General features: G+C 36.4%; 1 protein-coding gene across 3 annotated transcripts in view; it reads right to left on the bottom strand.

Annotated features, from left to right (window-relative positions):
* PCDH15 (protocadherin related 15) overlaps nucleotides 1–16,936 on the bottom strand; it is a 1,784,920-nt gene that overhangs the window by 75,900 nt on the left and 1,692,084 nt on the right. For all 3 annotated transcript variants that reach the window (XM_050805159.1, XM_050805156.1, XM_050805157.1), the window contains one exon: nucleotides 4,386–4,513. In XM_050805159.1, the coding sequence (XP_050661116.1) occupies nucleotides 4,386–4,513 (128 nt within the window). The remainder of the gene's footprint in view (nucleotides 1–4,385; nucleotides 4,514–16,936) is intronic.

Raw genomic sequence — 16,936 nt, 5'->3', positions numbered from 1 at the left:
TTGTCTGCTTCCATATTTTCAGTACAGGGTAAGAACAGTATATATTTTCTTTAAAAAATGAACTAAGAACAAGTTTTTAAGTGTATTAGGTATGCCACTTCAGAGCAGATGTACAACTGTTTTTACTATATTATTACTTATATTGGATATTTCATTTCTACAATGGTTTTATTGTGTCACTTTACCTGTAGCATATTTTAAAAATAATGCCCCAAATTCACTACTCATCTTATAAGCTAGTATAGCCTATTCATTGCTATTTCAAAGTCTTCTCTTACTTTGTCAATCCTATTCTATGTAACAATTCTTCTTTCCCTTCTTACACAAAGTACATATTTACATTTAACTTTTATCATTCTGCATTATGTCATGGACCAAAACAAACAAACAAACAAACAAAAAAACCCCACAAACTTGCTAGCATAGTAGATGATCTACCATTATCTAATATTGTATAGCAATTGGTAGAAACACCTCTTTCACAATCATGGGCTACTTCCCATTTTTAAAATCATCTTTCCTTCCTTCAAACACCACAGATGAGCTGGCCCTGATTCAGTGCTGTTTCCATTAATATTTTTGTTGCTCTAAGTATAAAATGAGAAGAACTGCTTAACTCATGCTCTGATTAAATTCTGGAAAGGAGAAGATTCCAGGCTTCAAGGCTAAAGGCAGCAAATGGAATTGTTAAACACTAAGGATTTATTACTCCCGTCCCCTCCTAAATCCCTTGCCTCCTATCACTCAAATATGCTCTGCACTTTGCTTCTTCTGGGTTTTGGCTTACTTAGTTTGTTTCGTCTACTTAGACTGTCTTCCTCATATAGGTTTCACTTTGAAAAAAAAAAAAAAAAAAATCTAACCACCCTTCAGTGCTAGTCTTAAATTCTTCATCCTCCAGAAAACCTTTATGTTCATTCACCAACTGAAATGTTTTCTTCCTTTGAATCCACATGACAATTTGTGCTCTCCTACTTGACTTTATTATTATAGCATACGCTTACATCAACACATTACTAAACTTTTTTTCTCTCTCTGTCTCTCTCTCTCCCCCTCTCTCTCTGCCTCTCTCTCTCCCTTCTTTCTCTGACTCTTGTATAAAGTACCTAGTATATTATATTGCATGAAGTTGGTTTCCTAGAAAGGACCCCTTTCCCTAGTCTGAATAACCCTCTGATTGTTTGAAGGGGGAGGGTTCCTTAGAGTTCTCAGTAGTCTGGAGACACAATCACTCCCATCACTGTATACCTCATCACAAGAAGTCCATGCATACTGTCCAGGGCATATCTCCCCACCCAGATGCTTCTTTCAATGCAATGTCTTTACACACCTCATTGAGACTCAGTATCTCACTGGACTTTTACCCTACTACCAAACTTTCCTCAGAATTCCTTGGAAATCACAGTCCATCATCAACAAAATCCCCTAAATATTCAACTTTCCCTCTTAGTGTTACCTATACTTTTTGATACCTTCTTTCTCCCTATACCCCTCCTTGACAAAAGACGCTGCTTTCTGTAGATCCCCCAGTAGTGACTCCCATAATTTACATAGCACAGAGCCTAGGAGTACAGACCAAGCATCCTTCTGACTCCTTTGACACTCAGTACCAATTCCTCTGAAGTGAATGACATCAGATAATACCACCCATTACATTTCCTTGTTATAGTCATCACATGCCTTTTGAGTAATCTCCTTTATTAGTGGACTAGTTTAACATTTGGCGGCCGGGCGCGGTGGCTCAAGCCTGTAATCCCAGCACTTTGGGAGGCCGAGGCGGGCGGATCACAAGGTCAGGAGATCGAGACCACAGTGAAACCCCGTCTCTACTAAAAATACAAAAAATCAGCCGGGCGCGGTGGCGGGCGCCTGTAGTCCCAGCTACTCAGGAGGCTGAGGCAGGAGAATGGCGGGAACCCGGGAGGCGGAGCTTGCAGTGAGCCGAGATCACGCCACTGCACTCCAGCCTGGGCAACAGCGTGAGACTCCGTCTCAAAAAAAAAAAAAAAAAAAAAAAAAAAACAACATTTGGCTTACCTTTTTTTCCTACATCACACTATAGGATTAGTAGCATAAGTGGTGATGTAAAAATCTGCAATGACATTCTAATCACAGTAGCATTTGACAGTCAATGATTCTCTTTTATCAATCTTGTTCTTTCCATGGTTCAGGGGCCTTGTATTTTCCCCGTATTCCTGCCACCTCATGGCAGCAACATCTCAGTATCCCCACACCCTTCTTCTCCTGATCTGTAAGTGCCGAAGTTCCCAAAGCTTAGTCTTTGTATTTTTTTGTCAAACCCATTTTCTGGGTGATTTCATCTTGACCCCTTTTTTTGCTCTCAAGTCTAGGTCAGCATTTGCAACTGCCTTGCCAAGAATTAGGTTTTCGTACTGAAAAAGCCTCATGAACCTTGATTACTGCCATCACAATAGGCAGTGGAGGAGATATGGGGATCTGTTCAGGACAAAAACCACCAAGTCATTCTTGATTTTTCCTAATGTCCCCTGAATAATTCATCAGCAAATCCTATATGTTCTATATTTTAACCCCCTTCTCAAGGTCTCCATAGCCTATCAACATCATTCAACCTACTGTCAAATTTTGCCTGGACTTGTCATGCATTTAACTCTACTTGTCCAAAACACTGTGTTACCCATTCCCGACATCCTCCCTGCACAGCATCTACAATAATCTTTTTATATTGGATTATGTCGTAACTGTTTAAATCATTCAAAAGCTTTCTTTCCAACACACCTAGAACAAATCCCATATTCTAGCCCCAGGTACATTTCTGATCTCATTTCCTATCAGACTTTTTCATTCACACTAGCCTCCAGCTCCCTGTCTGCCTTTAGGGCTTTACAAAGTAATCCCAGAATGCTGCTCACTTAAGAATCCACAAGTCTTGATCTTTTCCTTTATTCAGGTCACTGTTTCAGTTTTATCCCAAAAGAACTATCTTGACTTTATTATCTAAAATAGCACCACTCTCATTCTTCCCTTGTCAACCTTTTTTTTCCCCTTAGAATTTATCACTACATAACTTACTGATTTATTCATTTCTTCAACTAGTTTGCCTGCATTACTCAGGTGGAAACTTTGATTATTTGTTTGTTTGCTTTTTCAATTGCTCTATATCCAACGTCTAGAACAGTGTTTAGCACATTATAGGTACTCAAACATATTTGACTAAATGATGGAACTAAATCAATTAAAAGTTAATAAGACTAAAATACAAAATGAGATAAAAATCAGCTACAAAGGATGCTTACTTGTGGATAACAACATAAATTAAATATAATGAGTGACAGATTTGTGGACTACTTTTAGTTAAACTGCTGATTCAGATCAGGGGTCTGTACTTGGCATAGTGGAAGAGCTATTTTGCAAGCCCAACACAATTAGGTTGAATTTTTTTCTTACTGAGAGTGTTTGATAGGTGATAAAACTACACGTAAGAAGAGCTCTAATCATGATGCTCCTGGTAATAGGAAAATAAAGGCAATTACTCATGTGCAAAACTAGAGGCAATCAAAAGCTAGATTTGCCAGAGATGTTTAGGTTTTATGTGCAATTTACAGCTATTTACAAGTTAACCATTGAAATGCTGTCCAAAATTAACTCTGCAATTGAGAATCCAAAATGTTTAGCATCTAAACTTTTTCCTCAGTAAAATGCAACCTTTAAAATTTTTTCTAAATAATAAAACATTAGTAACACACAGTTGATTAGAAATAGTCATAAACATTTGATTATAAACAATTATAGTCATTAGTAATAATCATTTGATGATAAATAAATAAATAAATTGAAAATTTACAACTTTGGTCTTAGATACTGCATTTTTGAAATTCCAAACAAGCCAACATTTTCTGAGACATCAAGATCTTTGTAACTTTTAGTAAAGTACTAAAATTGGTAGAGTTATTTTTTTACTTTCACTCAATCAGCATTTAAAATTCAAACATTTATTTCAGAAAAAAAAAATTGTTACTTAATTTATTACACTATTTCTTCTACTAGAAGTGGTAATTTAATATTTGTCATTAGAGATTCCATTTTGAGAATCCTTTGAGTTATCCTACTGGAGGAATACAAACCACTAAGAAAATATATACATTTCAACATCTTATTCAATGTAAAACATCATAAATATTTTGTTACTATTTTCATAGTAAAATAAAACTCAAAAAGTTGCTAAGTGCTTACCTGATATAATCTGTATTGAGTTTAGATAACTAAACTAATATAGCTCCAAGTTTCAGGCTTTTGTTTATATAGCGTAAGTATGCAGTTAATGCCAACTATAGGGTTACAGCTTATCTGCAAAACCCAAGCTTTGTTTTTATTTTAGTTCTCTATATTAACATAATTTCTCATACCTTCACTCTGAGTACAGAAGTAAACATTCTTGCATCTTCAGATACACCTCCGATGTAGAATTTTTTCTGAAACACTGGGGGATGATTATTTTCATCCTGAATCTCAATGTATACTTTAGCTGTATTGCCTGGAGGACAAGAAATGATACATTTTTTACTGGTGGTTGTTCATGGGGGAAAAAAAGCACCAAAGTAAATACTTGTTGCACTTTTTCTGGGAAACACTGAAAATAAATCAAAAGCCATTTCTAGATGGCATGCCTAGTATCCCCAAATTCAGGGGGACCCTGATAATGATGCTTCTGGTATAAAAATGTTAAGTTGCTGTTATTTCTTTTAATTACAATGTCCTGGTAATTCATTTTACTTGATTTAATTTGGCGCTAAAACATTTCACCCTGCCAATTTTAATGAAACAATTCAACTGTTCTTGTTCACAAACACTTCACACACAATACTAGTTATACCAATGGGACACAAATATGTAAACCCTTTATGAAATAATAGAAACTGCCATAAACTATTATATGAATATATACTTATTTATTCTTAAGTATAAAATCAGAAATGGCATTTCTTTAGCTTAAAATTGTACTATGACATTTTTATTTTAAGACTAAAAGGAACAGTATTTGGGTGAGGTGTTTATTTCCAAATGGAAAACAAGTATTATCATGCTTGGAAACTGTCAATGTTAGAGGCTAACATTCACTGAAAACAAAGTAGCTGAAGATAACATTATGACTCATAAATGCTTCATTTTGCCATTTAAATAACAGTAAATGTACCATAAATGATACATGTCATCATCAAATGTTAGAACCTCCCTCAAATCATTACACCTTTAATGAGAAATGTGGTACTTGTCACTAATCCAAAAATGACCTTTTAAAAAACAATTTAATGTATAAAATTAACTTATAAACCAAATAAAATGGGAAATAAGTGGCTATTTATTTCATAAAAAAATAAAGTCAAATAAGTATTGCTAATGTATTACCTAAGTCAATTTTTCTGATGCATTTCAGTTATGATCAAATATATGGCAATTAATGTAAATACTATTTATCAAGGATGTCCTTATTTTGGTGTTTTACCTGTGTTTAATGTCTCCTGTACAATTTTAACTAATTAACCCCAGTGTACTTGCAGGATACATCATGGGTATACATTTGTATTGGTTGAATAAACTAATGAATGAATAGCTTGTATTAGTAAGAACTTAGAAATAGTCTTTTTGTTTGTTTGTTTGTTTGTTTGTTTTTTTGGTTGCCCTGGGAAAGGTCAGAGAGAACAGGGAGTTAACCCTATGATTTTGCTCCTATCCTGCTGATACTCATTCAGTTTTTCTCTATTTGTCATCTGTGACCTGGAAGAGGTAGAATCAAGAGGAAAACCATGCTAGCTCAACAGAGAAGAGAACCCAGCAGGGAAGTAGGGCTAATAGCAGATTATGTTTCTCTATCCTGTAGTGCCAGGGCTCTGACTTGTACCCTAGTCAGTCAATCAGAATTCATCCAAAATGAAATCATATTTAGTTTAGTAGCAGACCAATTTTATCTCTAGAATGAAAACTGCTAACAGCTCTAAATTTAAAAATAAAAGAGGACTTTTAGAATATATCACCTTTCCAATCACTTATATCCTCTTTCATTCAGAAACATATACAATTCACATGTGCTATTTCTTTTCAGAACTCTTAGAATGACAGAAGTCTCAGAAAAATACTGATGATGTATATTTTCTTCTTTAAATGGGATGAGTCATTTAAAATGTTACACAATTTTCAAAGAACAAGAACTTTGTCATGATCTCTTCCCTTACCTCCCAGCCCTAACTTCATATCTGGATGGTAACCAAATCCTACGTGTCAACCTTATAAGCAGGTAAATTAATGCATAATAAATATATCTTGTGTCATTTTTCTCTCAGCTCCACAGCTGCCCATATACTTAAGTCTGTTGTTGTCTCACCTGAGTGATTAAACATCATCTGTTCCCCTGTCATGTCTTTCTAATGTGTCCTGCATTCTGATATAACAAAGACATTACAAAATATACAAATGGGATACATTAAATCAACTGTTAACCCAACAACCACCATTCATATGTACATTTTTTTTTTTTTTTTTTTTTTTTAATGGAGTCTGGCTCCGACGCCCAGGCTGGAGTGCAGTGGCACAATTTCGGCTCACTGCAAGCTCCACCTTCTGGGTTCACACCATTCTCCTGCCTCCGTCTCCCCAGTAGCTGGGACTACAGGCACCCACCACCACACTCAGCTATTTTTTTGTATTTTTAGTAGGGACGGGATTTCACCGCGTTAGCCAGGATGGTTTCCATCTCCTGATCTCGTGATCCGCCCGCCTCGGCCTCCCAAAGTGCTGAGATAACAGGCGTGAGGCACCTCACCCAGTCTCATATGTACGTTTAACAGAGACATTACAAAATACAAATAGGATACACTGAAGCAAATGTTAAACCAACCACCATTTATATGTACATTCTATCATTTAATTGTTTCTTTAAACATTCATTATAACTTTTGAGGGACTGCCATGTGTTAGTTACTCTGGTTACCACTATGAGATAAAATATAAAATATATAATCTTCAAAACATAAACAATTTATATTAAACCATTTAGCATAAAATATAAGGCTCTTAATAATCTAACATGGTTATTTGGTTTTATTTTACTCTTCTCTCAATTTTATTATCATTGACAGATATTGTGAGTTTGTGGCTGTAACTGTGTGTGTACGTACATAATCCCAAACCCCTCACAGACACACACACACACACACACACACACACACACACATGCATGTATGCACGCAAACCTACAAACTTTACAAAGTCTTGAAGAAAAAAGAAGGGTATTATAAAATACATGGACTCTATTACAGGTAGAACTTTAAGAAACTCGTGATTTTGAGTTATCAGATTACTCATTTTTTTTCAAACAATACTACACTAATCCATTTTTTAATTGACAAATACATTTTAATACGTAGTGAATTTTTCACCATATCCTTAAAAAGTCTATGACTAGGGAAGTAACTTGGTAGTATAGTCTATAGAAGAATAACTTTATTTGGCCCTGGTTTACTGAAAGCTAAGGGGCTTTCTTTTGTAAGTCAGGTATTTATTTAGGTGTGTTCATATGTCAGATTAATAAGTACTAACAATTCTTTTTTTTTTTTTTTTTTTTGAGATGGAGTTTGACTCTTGTTGCCCAGGCTAGAATGCAATGGCGCAATCTTGGCTCACCACAACCTCTGCCTCCTGGGTTCAAGCGTTTTTCCTGCCTCAGCCTCCTGAGAAGCTGTGACTACAGGCATGTGCCACCATGGCCGGCTAATTTTTTGTGATTTTTCAGTAGAGATGGGATTTGTCCATGTTGGTGAGGCTGGTCTCGAACTCCCGCCCTCAGGTAATTCGCCCACCTCAGTCTCCCAAAGTTCTGGGAATACAGGCATGAGCCACCATGCCTGGCCAACAATTCTTTAAAATATTATGTGTATATTCATATACATACTTACATGTATACTTTGTGCATATAAGTTTAAGATTCAAATACCAAATTGTTCCTATGAAAGCTCCTTTGATTCAGTGGCCTGTATCAGTTATTAAGTGGTTTGTGGGAAAAGGGTCTATGGATAACCCAAAATATGATTATATAACCTGAACATAATGGGGAGAGATGATTATACTTAATTATAATATTTTAATTAAATATTTATTTATACAAAAATTAATGACTATACAATACTAAATTCCAGAATACTTCACAACCAGCACACAAACAAAAACTCAAAAACATTGTTTAGACTTAAAAGAACTTATACATTTATTTATTTATTTTAAAAAGCCACGATCATTTAGTTCCTTTCACAAAAAAGAAACAGCTATAATGTGATTTATAACAATACTGTATCATGAATTTTGAAATTTATGATGTTTGCTATATATCTAATTATATAGGATAGTTTGTAATAGTCAACCAAAAATAAATATAAAATTGTGAAAAAGGTGTTTTCATTAAGTTTGTGGCTTAGAATAAAATTGTTAATTTTTATTTTCTATAATGTAAAGTAGACTAGTCTTCTTTTTTTTCCTTCTCCTTGATAATTTTAGGCAGTTGTCAGGTATCCCTCCTTTGAAATGCTATAGTGTATTAAAAATGTTTCTTTCTATAAATAACCTTTCCAGAGCTTAGTTTACATTGCATTTAGTTATAAGCATGATTTTATTCTTATTAGATTTCAATACGCTTAAAGATGGAAATTGTATCTCCCACATCTATTAGTACTATAATGCTTCAGTTTGTAGATAGTTTTTCCCCTCAGATATTATTCTAACAGAATTTCTTAATTTTTGCTGAACAAAAAGGTTGATATTCAATTAATTTGCTAGTTTTCTTTGATTATAATCATGAGATTATGATTAACAGAAACAAAAAGTTAACTCTTAGAAGGATATGAGGGAGCTCACTAAATCAAAGTGAAGTCCAAAGAAGGCTTTTGGTACCACAAAATAATCAGGAAGTTGCAGAGTCTTTAAAGCAGCAGATGTTTGATTTTCTTGCAGGTAACTGCAGATGAAATAACAGCAAACTCTGTTCTTCTATGTTCTTTTACCCTACTTCTTCCTCTTTTTTTTTTTTTTTTTTTTAACAAACAAAAAAACAACCCACTAGGCTTAAGAATCATACCCTGGGGACACATTACCTGATTGTCCTAATTTGGGTCATGTGCTTGATCCTTGTCTCGGGGAGGAGAAGTCACCAGATCATCCACTTGAGAAATTATTGGGATAATTACAAGAAATTGTAGTGTTTCTACTTAAAGAATGTAAAATAAATGTTGGCCAGTAAAAAAAGTAAATGCAAATAAATGTACACCTATAGTTAAATCACTAGAACAGCGTTCTTTTCGATTTTTTTATTCATGTATACACAATGTACCTGACATCATCAATTTCCTCGGCTCACATGCTTCCCCACTAAGGACTGTACCATGTTCTTCCACCAGATTTGGATATTGATTATTTCAAGGTTGAAACTTGGAAGCAACTCTGATTTAAATTATTTTAAGATAGCCTGTTTTTTATCTCCTTGAGAATTTACAAAAACTTTTTTTCCATGTTGTATCCTTTATTTAATGTAGACATCAGACATATAACCAAAGAAAGATGCTAGAAAGAAAAAGAAAAGCACCATGATAAAACAGATTGAAAAATGTTAGGGGACCAACATGCGTGCCTAATATCCTAGTATTCTCCTCCAGTCTCCCTTCTGACTCATCTAAACAATGCAAGTATTGGAAAGAGAACCAAAAACAGTGAAAGAAATTACAAACTAGGCTAAAGAGTTATTTGGAAAGTGTTTTGGTTAAGAGACATTATAATTTTTCTGTGTGCTTTAGGGCACCCTGACTTATTTTTCTTCCATTATTAATTTTTTTCTCCAATTTTCTATGGGACAATCTTTTCTTTGGCCAGAACATTTGGCTTTAGTAAGCCATAAGTTTTAAAAATGACTCCTGAGGTAAGAAAATGTGAGATACCTTCTTGCAATGTTTTAAAGAAAGAGAAAATAATACTTTTATGTAGTCAAGCTCAGAGAAAAATGTAAGACTTAGTATAGATACCTCCTTGAATATTTCTTCTGTTCTATTTTAGACATTTAAACATGGTAGAAGGAGTTCAGAAGAGTGATTTTAAATACCTATTAACCTCAACTTGACTCTATGATCTTTAAGACCAAATTTAGTTTGATTTTTCCCTTCCCTTACTTTTGATAATCAATACCATAATGTTAGTTTTTTCTTTTTAGGAAGGCCCTATTATCCTCAAGATGAATCCATTTCATTTATCCACATGACTAATGTAGTGCCTACATTGCACTGGATTTTCAAAGAAAGCCTTACTGAATAGAAAGCCGATGAGTTAAAAGTGTTCTCAACTGTGATCAATTTGGCTTCTCTAGAGCCATTTTTGGTAGTCATGACTGTGTGGATAGGGGAAGGTAGTGCTACTGGAAATAAATGAGTAGAGGTCAGGGATGGTGAGAAATGTTCTGTGATGAACAGAATGGGTCCTCATCCCAAACAAACAAACAAAATATTTGTCCCAAAATGTCATTAGTGATGAGGCTGAGAAACCCCAAGTTAAGTAAAAAGAGAAAGAGGAATTAGATGAGTTAAGATAAAATGGAAAGTTTCCAAAAAGCTATAGTAACACCCTCCTCAATCCATCTGCATGTATATGCCTTTAATGTGGAACTTATCAATATATGCTGTAATTATTTGATCACACATTGGTTATACTCTTTTTGATTGTGTCCTATAAAGTCAAGGGTTCAAGCCTGTTTACTTCTACTCCTGTCACTGCCTCCTAGCCTCTGTTCCTGACATTCTCTCAATCTAAAATATTCTTAACTCTAAGTCATTTCTTTAGTCATTGCTGGCAAATACACATTATAGAAATATTTATTCCTGTACTTGGGAATGTAGGAGTTTAGTCTGATTAGAAAACCTACACTAGACTATATTTTCCTCAACACCTTAAAGGAAAGGACTGTGTTTTTCTTATTGTTATATATCCTTCTTGCCTAACACATTAAATGATTTTTTAAATTGTTATCATGGTAAATGATTTATAGAGTCTTCAAACAGTCCTATTGAAGATAATTTTTTAAAGGCCTGGAATATCAGATTTATATTTGTTAATTTGTTGGTATCAAGAGATTGAAGTCAGTTCCTGACTCTAAAAGTACACAATTTTTTATGCTGTTTTTAAGAAAATTTTTGTTTATGCTTTATGGGTAAATTAGTTCTGGAAGCATTGTGACTTCCACATAGTAGGTGATATGGTTTGGCTCTGTGTCCCTACCCAAATCTCATCTTGAACTATAATCCTCACATATCAAGGGAAGAACCTGGTGGGAGGTGATTAGATCATGGGGGCAGTTTTCCCCAGTGTGTTCTCATGTAGTGAGTTTGCACGAAATCTGATGGTTTTATAAGGAGTGCTTCCCCCTTCACTCTCTGTTTCCTGCTGCCTTGTGAAGCAGGTACTTGCTTCTCTTTCCCCTTCCACCATGGTTGTAAGTTTCCTGAGGCCTCCCCAGCCATGCAGAACTGTGAATCAATTAAATATCTTTTCTTTATAAATTACCCAGTCTCGGGTACTTCTTTATAGCAGTGTGAAAACAGACTAATACAGTAGGTGTTCAATAAATGTTAAATTAAATTGTAATTGCTACCACTTCACTACTCCCAAGTGTCCTCTTAAATAAAATAAATTGCTCTATTTTATTCCTGTAAATTAAATGAGGTAACAGATTTTTAAGCATTTAAAAATCATAATAACAGACATCCCTGTTCCAAGATGGCTGAATAGGAACAGCTCCAGTCAGTAGCTCCCAGAGTGACTGGTGCAGAAGACGGGTGATTTCTGCGCTTCTAACTGAGGTACCTAATTCTTCTCAATGGGACTGGTTGGACAGAGGGTGCAGCCCACAGAGGGTGAGCCGAAGCAGGGCAGGACATTGCCTCGCCTGGGAAGCACCAGAGGTTGGGGGATTTCCCTTTCCTAGCCAAGGGAAGCCATGGTAGATTGTACCTAGTAAATAGGGACACTGCTGCTCAAATGCTGCGCTTTTCCAGTCTTAGCAAATGGCACACCAGGAGCTTATACCCACACCTGCTTGGTGGGTCCCATGCCCACAGAGCCTTGCTCACTGCTAGCACAGCAGTCTGAGATTGATATGCGAGGCAGCAGCCTGCCAGGGGAGGGATGTTCGCCATTGCTGAGGCTTGAGTAGGTAAACAACGTGGCTGGCGAAGCCCGAACTGGGAGGAGCCCACTACAGCTCAAAAAGGCCTGCTGCTTCTGTAGACTCCACCTGTGGGGGCAGGGCATAGCTGAATAAAAGGCATCAGAAACTTCTGCAGACTTAAATGCCCTGGTCTGACAGCTCTGAAGAGAGCAGTGGTTCTCCCAGCACCATGTTTGAGCTCTGAGAACAGACAGACTGCCTCCTCAAGTGGGTCCCTACCCCTGTGTAGCCTAACTGGGAGACACCTCCCAGTAGGAGCTGACTGACACCTCATACAGGTGGGTGGCCCTCTGGCACAAAGCATCCAGAAGAAGGATCAGGCAGCAATATTTACTGTTCTGCAATATTTGCTGTTCTGCAGCCTCCGCTGGTAATACCCAGGCAAACAGTTTGGAGTGGACCTCTAGCAAACTCCAGCAGACCTACAGCTGAGGGACCTGACTGTTAGAAGGAAAACTAACAAACAGAAAGGAATAGCATCAACATCAACAAGAAGGACATCCACACCAAAACCCCATCTGTAGGTCACCAACATCAAAAACCAAAGGAAGATAAAACCACAAGATGGGGAGAAACCAGAGCAGAAAAGCTGAGAATTCTAAAAACCAGAGCACCTCTTCTCCTCCAAAGGACCACAGCTCCTCACCAGCAACGGAACAAAGCTGGATGGAGAACAACTTTGATGAGTTGACAGAAGTAGGCTTCAGATGGTCGGTAATAACAAACTTATCTGAGCTAAAAGAGGATGTTCGAATCCATCATAAGGAAGCTAAAAACCTTAAGAAAATTTTAAATGAGTGGTTAACTAGAAGAAACAGTGTAGAGAAGACTTAAAATGATCTGATGGAGCTGAAAACCATGGCAGGAAACTACGTGACACATGTGCAAGCTTCAATAGCCAATTTGATCAAGTGGAAGAAAGGGTATCAGTGATTGAAGATCAAGTGAATGAAATAAAGCTAGAAGAGAAGTTTAGAGAAAAAAAGAGTAAAAAGAAACGAACAAATCCTCCAAGAAATATGGGACTATGTGAAAAGACCAAATCTACATTTGATTGGTGTACCTGAAAGTGGTGAGGAGAATGGAACCAAGTTGGAAAACACTCTTCAGGATATTATCCGGGAGAACTTTCCCAACCTAGCAAGGCAGGCCAACATTCAAATTCAGGAAATACAGAAAACACCACAAGATACTCTTATTCTAAAACTGACCACATAGTTGGAAGTAAAGCACTCCTCAGCATGTGTAAAAGAATAGAAATCACAACAAACTGTCTCTCAGACCACAGTGCAATCAAATTAGAATTCAGGATTAAGAAACTCACTCAAAACCACACAACTACTTGGAAACCGAAAAACATGCTCCTGAATGACTACTGGGTTAATAATGAAATGAAGGCAGAAATAAAGATGTTCTTTGAAACCAATGAGAAGAAAAACACAACCTACCAGAATCTGTGGGACACATTTAAAGCAGTGTGTGGAGCTAAATTTATAGCACTAAATGCCCCCAAGAGAAAACAGAAAAGATCTAAAATCGACACCCTAACACCCTAAAAGAACTAGAGAAGCAAGAGCAAACAAATTCAAATGTTAGCAGAAGGTAAGAAATAACTAAGATCAGAGCAGAACTGAAAGAGATAGAGATACAAAAAACCCTTCAAAAACTCAATGAATCCAGGAGCTGGTGTTTTGAAAAGATCAACAAAATTGATAGACTGCTAGCAAGACCAATAAAATCTTACATCCTCCCAAGACTAAATCAGGAAGAAGTTGAATCTCTGAATAGACCAATAACAGGCTCTGGAATTGAGGCAATAAATAATAGCCTACCAACCAAAAAAAAGTCCAGGATCAGACGGATTCACAGCCAAAGTCTACTAGAGGTACAAAGAGGAGCTGCTACTTTCCTTCCGAAACTATTCCAATCAATAGAAAAAGAGGGAATCCTCTCTAACTCATTTTATGAGGCCAGCGTCAACCTGATACCAAAGCCTGGCAGAAACACAACAACAAAAAAAGAGAATTTTAGACCAATATCCCTGATGAACATTGATGTAAAAATCCTCAATAAAATACCAGCAAACTGAATCCAGCAGCACATCAAAAAGCTTATCCACCAAGATCAAGTAAGCTTCATCCATGGGATGCAAGGCTGGTTCAACATACACAAATGAATAAACATAATCCATCACATAAACAGAACCAATGACAAAAGCCACATGATTTTCTCAATAGATGCAGAAAAGGCCTTTGAGAAAATTCAACAGCCCTTCATGCTAAAAACTCCCAATAAACTAGGTATTAATGGAACATATCAAAATAATAACAGGTATTTCTGACAAACCCACAGCCAGTATCTTACTGAATGGGCACAAACTGGAAGCATTCCCTTCGAAAACTGGCACAAGACAGGGACGCCCTCTCTCACCACTCCTATTCAACATAGTGTTGGAAGTTCTGGCCAGTGCAATCAGGCAGGAGAAACAAATAAAGGGTATTCAATTAGGAAAAGAGGAAGTCAAACTGTCCCTGTTTGCAGATGACATGATTGTATGTTTAGAAAACCCCATCGTCTCAGCCCAAAGTCTCCTTTAGCTGATAAGAACTTCAGGAAAGTCTCAGGATACAAAAATCAATGTGCAAAAATCACAAGTATTCCTGTACACCAATAACAGACAAACAGAGAGCCAAATCATGAGTGAACTCCCATTAGCAATTGCTACAAAGGGAATAAAATACTTAAGAATCCAACTTTCAAGGGATGTGAAGGACCTCTTCAAGGAGAACTACAAACCCCTGCTCAATGAAATAAAAGGGGACAGAAACAAATGGAAGAACATTCCATGCTCATGGATAGGAAGAATCAATATTGTGAAAATGGCCACACTGCCCAAGGTAATTTACAGATTCAATGCCATCCGCATCAAGCTACCAATGACTTTATTCACAGAATTGAAAAAAAAAAAAAAAAAAACTACTTTAAAGTTCATATGGAACCAAAAAAGAGCCCACATAGACCAGACAATCCTAAGCAAAAAGAACAAAGCTGGAGGCATCACACTACCTGACTTCAAACTACTACAAAGATACAGCAACCAAAACAGCATGGTACTGGTACCAAAACAGAGATATAGATTAATGGAACAGAACAGAGGTCTCAGAAATAACACCACACATCTAGAACCATCTGATCTTTGACAAACCTGAGAAAAACAAGAAATGAGGAAAGAATTCCCTATTTAATAAATGGTGCTGGGAAAACTGGCTAGCCATAAGTAGAAAGCTGAAACTGGATCCCTTCCTTACACCTTACACAAAAATTAATTCAAGATGGATTAAAGACTTAAATGTTAGGCCTAAAACTATAAAAAACCCTAGAAGAAACCTGGGCAATACCATTCAGGATATAGGCATGGGCAAGGACTTCATGACTAAAACACCAAAAGCTACAATAGACAAATGAGATCTAATTAAAATAAAGAGCTTCTGCACAGCAAAAGAAACTACCATCAGAGTGAAAAGGCAACCTACAGAATGGGAAAAAATGTTTGCAATCCACCCTTCTGACAAAGGGCTAATATCCAGAATCTACAAAGAACTTAAACAAATTTACAAGAAAAAAATCAAACAACCCCATCAAAAAGTAGGTAACTGATATGAACACTTTTCAAAAGAAGACATTTACGCAGCCAACAGAGACATGAAAAAATGCTCATCATCACTGATCATCAGAGAAATGCAAATCAAAACCACAATGAGATATCAGCTCACACCAGTTAGAATGGCGATCATTAAAAAGTCAGGAAACAACAGATGCTAGAGAGGATGTGGAGAAATAGGAACGCTTTTACACTGTTGGGGGGAGTTTAAACTAGTTTAACCATTGTGGAAGACAGTGTGGGTATTCCTCAAGGATCTAGAGCTAGAAATACCATTTGACCCAGTGATCCCATTACTGGGTATATATCCAAAGGATTATAAATCATGCTACTATAAAGACACACGCACATGTATGTTTATTGCAGCACTATTCACAATAGCAAAGACTTGGAACTCACTCAAATGTCCATCAATGACAGACTGGATTTAAAAAAATGTGGCACATATATTCCATACTTTATGGAATACTATGCAGCCATAAAAAAGGATGAGTTCATGTCCTTTGCAGGGACATGGATGAAGCTGGAAACCATCATTCTCAGCAAACTATCACAAGGACAGAAAATCAAACACCACATGTTCTCACTCATAGGTGGGAATTGAACAATAAGAACACGTGGACACAGGACAGGGAATATCACACACCAGGGCCTGTCATGGGGTTGAGGGCTGGTAGAGGGATAGCATTAGGAGAAATACCTAATGTAAATGTCGAGTTAATGGGTGTAGCAAACCAACATGGCACATGTATACCTATGTAACAAACCTACACGTTGTGCACATGTGCCCTAAAACTTAAAGAATATAAAAAAAATCATAATAACAAAAAACTGCATGTTGTTTCAATTAAAAGCAATCTATTAAAAACAACAGATTTCTCTAAAAAGTTTAACTTTAGGAAAATATTGACTCTGAAATCATTTTGTAATTTGATGGGCTATTTGAAAACATCTTGAATATTCTGGTTTTCATATCATTATTAATTTTCTCTATGTTCCCCTGTTCCCGTTTGTATTCTATAGGCAAATTAATGGTTCTATAGGCA

The sequence above is a fragment of the Macaca thibetana genome, chromosome 9 (genome assembly GCF_024542745.1).
Source record: "Macaca thibetana thibetana isolate TM-01 chromosome 9, ASM2454274v1, whole genome shotgun sequence".
NCBI classification, from domain to species: domain Eukaryota; kingdom Metazoa; phylum Chordata; class Mammalia; order Primates; family Cercopithecidae; genus Macaca; species Macaca thibetana.
The sequence above is the reverse complement of the archived record's forward strand: the minus strand, read 5'-3'. Positions and strand labels throughout refer to the sequence as shown.